General features: G+C 36.0%; 2 protein-coding genes across 3 annotated transcripts; one reads left to right on the top strand and one right to left on the bottom strand.

The window, feature by feature from the left end:
* Nucleotides 1–3,357, top strand: LOC127262764 (protein TAB2 homolog, chloroplastic). 2 transcript variants are annotated; one of them, XM_051291580.1, is made up of 5 exons: nucleotides 1–511; nucleotides 617–686; nucleotides 1,347–1,518; nucleotides 1,770–1,856; nucleotides 2,992–3,357. In XM_051291580.1, exons 1-5 carry the CDS (start codon nucleotides 51–53, stop codon nucleotides 3,249–3,251), a joined length of 1,050 nt encoding a protein of 349 aa, XP_051147537.1. In that variant the 5' UTR covers nucleotides 1–50; the 3' UTR covers nucleotides 3,252–3,357. The 2 variants fall into 2 exon arrangements, with proteins under 2 accessions (XP_051147537.1, XP_051147534.1); XM_051291577.1 differs by having other exon boundaries at nucleotides 3–511; nucleotides 1,713–1,856.
* Nucleotides 3,150–6,492, bottom strand: LOC127262774 (uncharacterized). Its single transcript, XM_051291588.1, has 6 exons — nucleotides 6,325–6,492; nucleotides 5,848–6,069; nucleotides 4,608–4,693; nucleotides 4,404–4,491; nucleotides 4,045–4,218; nucleotides 3,150–3,243 (listed from the first exon to the last, which is right to left on the bottom strand). Exons 1-5 carry the CDS (start codon nucleotides 6,358–6,360, stop codon nucleotides 4,207–4,209), a joined length of 444 nt encoding a protein of 147 aa, XP_051147545.1. The 5' UTR covers nucleotides 6,361–6,492; the 3' UTR covers nucleotides 3,150–3,243; nucleotides 4,045–4,206.
* Between the last annotated feature and the right edge of the window lie 67 nt (nucleotides 6,493–6,559).

The following is a 6,559-nucleotide window of genomic DNA, read 5'->3' as shown; positions in this document are numbered from 1 at the left end:
CGGATAACATATCATATCAGTAACAGCCAACCAAACTTTCCTTCTTTCCCATGGCCGCCGCTGCTCTTCGCCTCACCTTCACCTCTTCTCCAATCCCCAATTCACTCCAAACCCCCGCCAAAATCCCTTCCTTCGATTTCTTCAAAACCAGACATCTCCCACCCCCACCCCCTCTCTCCCTCTCCTCCCAAAACTCCGTTTCCCAATCCCAATCACTCCCTGCCGAAGAAGACGACCTCGACCTCGACCCTACCGCCGAATTGAGCTACCTCGACCCGCAAACCGACCCGGACGCCATTACCAGCTGGGAGGTCGATTTCTGCTCCAGGCCCATCCTTGATGCCAGGGGAAAGAAGATTTGGGAACTTGTGGTGTGCGACCAATCGCTCTCACTACAGTACACCAAATACTTCCCCAATAATGTCATTAATAGCGTCACTCTCAAGGACGCCATTGTTGCTATCTGCGATGAGCTCGGCCTGCCTTTACCTGAGAAAATTCGATTTTTTAGGTTTGTTGTGGATAATACTATTATACATTCCTTTTTTTATTGATTGTGTACTGTATAATACATATTTGGGATTGATTTTCCTAGCTGTTTTTGATGGATTTGTAGGTCGCAGATGCAGACCATTATCACGAGGGCTTGCGGCGAGCTCGGCATCAAACCTATTCCTAGTAAACGGGTGTGTGTTCATATCTTCTTCTTCTTCTTCTGTTGCAGTAAATTTTTATGCTTCTGTTGGATGAGCTGTTTGTATGAATATATCATTTTGCTCTTGGTTAATTGATTGATAGAAATTCGAAACAATGTAGAGATTTTGTTGGAGAGTGAAGGAAATTAAAGATAACTAGGTGTGTTTGGTTCATCGATTTTTGTAACGAATTTTTCATTCAAAATATTACATCAGCCCATATTTTTATCGCATCGTACAACTATTCAAATTCAACTCTTTTACTATTCAAAACCCAAACTCAAAATTCAAACCCCCGACCAAACACACGTTTACTTGTTCTAAGAATGGAGAGCAATACTAAAATAAAACTCACCTTGATTTACTTGCAAATGACTTACTCCGTTTAGACGAAAGGTTTGGAATTTTGGAAAATTTTGAGAGTAATAAAAAGTCGGGTATTTACTATGATGTTTTATTTGAAGAAAAAAGAAGTCGATGTGATGTTTTTCTAAAGAGAAAAAAAAAATTACTGATAACGAATAGTGCAAAAGCTCTAAAAGTATTAATGTAATATTTTAAAATTTACGTACCATGCAACTTAAATATATTGCAAGTACACAACAATAATCAAGTTCATTTCATGTGTAAAAATTTCTTCTTTCGTTTCAGTGTTTATCGCTAGTTTTGTGGTTAGAAGAACGCTACGAAACTGTGTATACACGGCATCCTGGTTTCCAAGAAGGATCGAAGCCTCTTCTTGCACTTGATAATGCCTTCCCAATGGAGCTTCCTGAGAATCTCTATGGAGAAAAATGGGCTTTTGTGCAGTTACCCTTTTCAGGTTATACGATGAAAAAACTCTGTAATTCACTTTAGGAAGAAGAATACTGATTTGTTCACAGTTGAAATACTTTCTTGAATGGTCCGGATTTATATAAGTTGCACTTATTGTTTTAGCATTATGAGTTTATTACAGATATTACATTGTCTGATTCTCTAAAGTTGTAGCATAAATATGTTTTCGTCGATCCTCAGCTGTTCGTGGGGAGATGACATCTGTACAGACTGAATTTTATTTCGGTGCAAGTTTAGATTTGGACCTTCTTGGGATTGAAGTTGATGAGAAAACATTGATTCCCGGGATTGCAGTTTCGTCTTCGCGGGCTACACCATTGGCAGGTATCTCATCTATATACTCTTGATATTTAAAATTCTCATGAGCAAATTTACCTTTGCATCATTACATTAATTGATTTAGGTGTACACGAATCTTGCTCGAATTAATACAAGTCTCGGATACTACATCTTGCATCTTTCCGTTGTTCACTGAAAGCTCGTTTCAGATTGGCCATTTTAATGCCTAAAGCATATGGATGTGTAGCAATGTGTTTCCTTCGTATCGTGAATTATATCATTAAGATGGAAACTTTCTGTTTTTGTTTTTTCCACTTGTTAAAGAGTTGGGCATTTCAATATGATTGTGTGAAAAGAATCCCGTTTGCAAATCGTTATATATATATATATATATAGTAAAATTATCCAATTCAGCTTAAAATTTTCCCGTATTCAGTTTAAAATTTTCCCGTACTTTAAAAATGGTATGGCGTCTCTTGTACTTTAAAAAATATTGCACGAAACAACGCCACTGTGAAACCTTCCTTATGTGATGAGAAGATGATTTTCTATCTATATCTTTTGCATGACGAGGGATTTCATGCAATATTTTTGATAATGTAAGAGTTTTATGCAATTTTTAAAGTAGAATGAAAATTTATGTTGAATTTCGAAACCATAGAGAAGTTTCATGCAATATTTTTTAAAATATAAGGAGGCACCATATAATTTTTTAAAGTAAAAAGAGTTCAGTTTCAAAAGGGCGATTGTTTGTATGTCGGCGAAGTAGCACATAGCATATCATTGACAGTACATACATTCGTTCAACATTATATATATATATATATTGTGCTGAATAAAAACATATATTGTCTATCTATTTTATATCTGCTGACCAGTTAGCACTGTAACCATGGCGATATGTGTGCATATTTATATACGGTTGTATTGCCGACCAAATGCATACTATAGTCACTACGATCAATCAACTTCAGTCACAATATGAAGTTCGTGTAGACGCAAATGGGTACTTAATGCCCATCGGCGTAGAAGTAAAATCTGCTATTTACTTAAAGCGAGGCTAAGAGAATTCCGAATTTAGATTGATTTCAACCTAAACGAGAAACAAAAAGAGTCACAGTTTGTTTTTTGGTTAGATGGAAATGGAAATATACTGACATTTTGTCCCATGCTGCTGCAGGATGGATGAATGGGTTAGAAGTGAGTTCGATCGAAGCAGATACAAACCGGGCATGCCTAATCTTGTCGGTAGGGATATCTTCGCGCTACATTTACGCGACATACAAGAAAACAGCAGTGAGCACAAGTGAAGCTGAAGCCTGGGAAGCAGCCAAAAAGGAGTGTGGGGGCTTACACTTTCTTGCTATTCAAAATGACTTGGATTCTGATGAATGTATAGGATTTTGGCTACTCCTTGATTTGCCACCTCCACCTGTATGATCATTGATACAAAAACATTGATTTATAATAGGGCTTTGTATCTTTGTATTTTTCACTTGCACTGTAAGAAACAAATTATGCATAATGACAGTGGAATATATACATATATATGTATATATACACACACAGGAGGTTGTATGTGTGCTGAATAAAATTATTCAGCTTGTACCTAACAGCATTTTAGATATTACAGATATAACAATACAAAGTTTTTGTTAATATAATATAAAGAAATACTATTTCATTGAACTCAACACATAAATATATATATAAAACCAGCACATAGTGTGAATTTCCGGCACATCCTATATTAATTGAAGTCATGTGTTGTTTGTCGATTTCGTATGTGTTAATTAAGGCTAATCACATAACAAATTAACCGTTTCAGTCCGTTCCACATCTCCTGCTGCCATTTTGCCTGCTAGATTTAATTACTTAAGTCAAGACATTCAACAACTGACATTTGTAATCAATCATATATGGATCCACTCACGAAATTAATATGAGAACACTCTAATAATCGAATAATCCCCTCTTGTTCTCATACTTTAGCATCAAACTCTTTGCTTGCAGGATACTTAGGAAAGCTCAAGGGGTCACAAGGATACAGTTTTGCAGTAAAGAACTACAAGAAGACCAGATAGAGAAAAAAAATTAACAGATATTTCATGATTATGTGAGCAATACAACAGTGATAAGCAAAAGAGGCCTAAAATTTGAGAGAAAGTATATGACCATGCGTAAAGGGGAAAATAAGAAAATCAAAATTAACCAATCTTTTCTGAATGCATACCTTACTCTTCAATGACCAAATGCAGGTGAAGGGAAATCACTGAAGGTTTCAGCAACACGTCGATTGTAAGGATGTTGGGGTTTGAAGATCGATGCATGGGGCAACTCTGGTTTTTCTCCAATACTCTTCTGATGGTAATCCACAAAGTTTAAACATTTTATGCTACTGCTCAACCTGTAGTGAACCAAATTTGAGGTCATATTTAACTTGCCAGATGCTTCTTGCTAGTATATAAGAGAATTAATATAGATTTCCTGTTTACCGTTTTGAAATTCCAAAGAAAATTTAACGACTCAGAATTCACATGGTTATGCCGTGCTTGCAGAATAACATTTGTACTGTAAACAGCTGAAACTTACAAGAAGAAAATTTTCTACTGCAAGTCTGCAATAGCTGGAAAATTCCAAGAAAACCATCTTCGAGACAACATAGAATTTGTGAACGACTCTATAAACAAACAAGGGTGATCAAAAAAACTTAAATAGGACAATTAATTAAGAAATCTGTATGAAAATTTTGAAAATTAGATAGTAAAAAATGTTATGCTAGCAATGAGAAGATACCCCTGTTCTCCAGTATGTTGTATGCAACCATGACAATGATCAAGTCCCCGTAAAAGTTGCTTCATGTAACACTTAACCTGAAAGCCCTGAAAGCCAATCTCCCTGCAATGATGCAGTACTCTCACATGCACAAAAAATTAATATGAACAGCAGAATGTTGCGGGCAGAATTATGGTTGGACCTTCAACCACCAAAAATTCGAGACTCTCATTTATTAAACTTCTTGATTTTTAAGTAACCTTTCCCACATTTGGACGGAATTTCATTTTCCTCCAAAGAAAGATTCAGTTGTTTTTTAAGTAGAGGCAACAGAAGAACACCATTATGGAAGATGCAGTGATTGCGTACCAATCAGGCTACAAATCAACGGGAATTTGGGAGGGGAGATACAGTATATTTGGCATATCGTCTAAACCCTAAACCAGAAACAAGCTTGAGGCATGATGTGCAATAGCATAAGAAGAACAAGTAACCAATAATATACTATGGATTTCATCTACTCCTTCCATGATCACATTTTCCAATCCTTAAAATATGCAAAAAAATTCACACAAGACTTGATCACTAAGAAATGAGATGAAGTACTTGAAGCTCCAGATTCCTTCTGCTTATTGATTGATCCACAGAAAATTTTGTCGACCAGTAAAATCAGATGCAGTCGAAAAGTTGCTACAAATTTATCCGCGCATTAAACACATGACCAAGAGATTGATCTAGCAATCGGCATCCTCTTATTAAAGCACATATACGTTCCACATTAAACAGGGATTTAAATCTTAAACCTTTTTCGTGGTTAGTTCTTTAGAAGAAATTGGGAGGGGTGGATAAATTTCCTCCAAAACGACAATGACAGAAAGAAAAAGAAAAGAAAAGAAATGCATTGGAAAGGGCAACACCATCAAATTTAGAATCTCAATATCCTGTTATCCCTGGACAAGCAACAAGGGAAATTTAACTGTAACACATATAATTCACAACGAATTATTCCACTAAAAGCAGCTACACGAAACAGGTAATTCTGCAATAAGAATATATAAAAAGACTATCTGAATCCTAGCATCTAAATAACACTATTAATTTGCTTATAAAAGATAGCTGCAAACAACAATGTAATACACCTTTATTCTTCAATTTATGTTTGGAATTATATGAGTATAAGAAAATTTAACATGGTTCAAATCGATGTGGAGATTATTGATGTTCTATTAGCTAATATTCAGCTCAAAAGTATAAATCATACATTGAATCCCTCGGCACGAAGGCATCTCCGGTGAGCTTCAATCCATTTTCCGCAAGAATCTTCACAATTCTGCACAATGCACTCATCCCTCAGCTTCTTGGTCTCTGGGCAAGCACAACAGATCTTCTTCTTTGGCTTTGAAGCAGTAGCAGACCCCTCGTCTTTCTGCGATTGCACAGAGATAGTAGAGGAAGGGTTCTCGATTGGAAGCCCGCCCATTTTCTAACAATCCTGAGATATTACTGTAAGTACAGTGATGTAATACAGACAATTAAATCATATCAAACATAATCTAATGATATTAGCAAACATTTTCAAAACCACATAAAATTGCTGGATTCTTGCATCCAGGGATTAATCGTCCGCCGAATGCTCTGGAGAGAGTTTGATTAACAATTTCGCAATCTCCTATCAGTTTTCTTAATACAATCGAGGTAACAAAACAACAAAATTGAAAAAAAGTGTATGTTAGCGCACGTAAATTTTGTGGTCATTGTGATAATGCTCTATCATTTGTAGAAGTGCAGCACAAGATTCGGAAGAACAAGTGAGGGATAATACTGCGGTGATCTGTTCTGTCTGCCTTTGCCTTGGCTTGAGTTTCTTCTTTCCAAACTTGTTTCCGCTTGGAGAATTTTTGGTGGGTTTCGTTTTTGTTTTTGTTTAAAGAAGGTAGAATTCAAAAAATAAAATCATTTTTTGTAAAAAACCA

This window comes from Andrographis paniculata, unplaced genomic scaffold, assembly GCF_009805555.1.
Source record: "Andrographis paniculata isolate CXL003 unplaced genomic scaffold, ASM980555v1 Contig15END, whole genome shotgun sequence".
Classification (NCBI taxonomy): domain Eukaryota; kingdom Viridiplantae; phylum Streptophyta; class Magnoliopsida; order Lamiales; family Acanthaceae; genus Andrographis; species Andrographis paniculata.
This window is presented reverse-complemented; position numbering and strand designations above follow the sequence as displayed.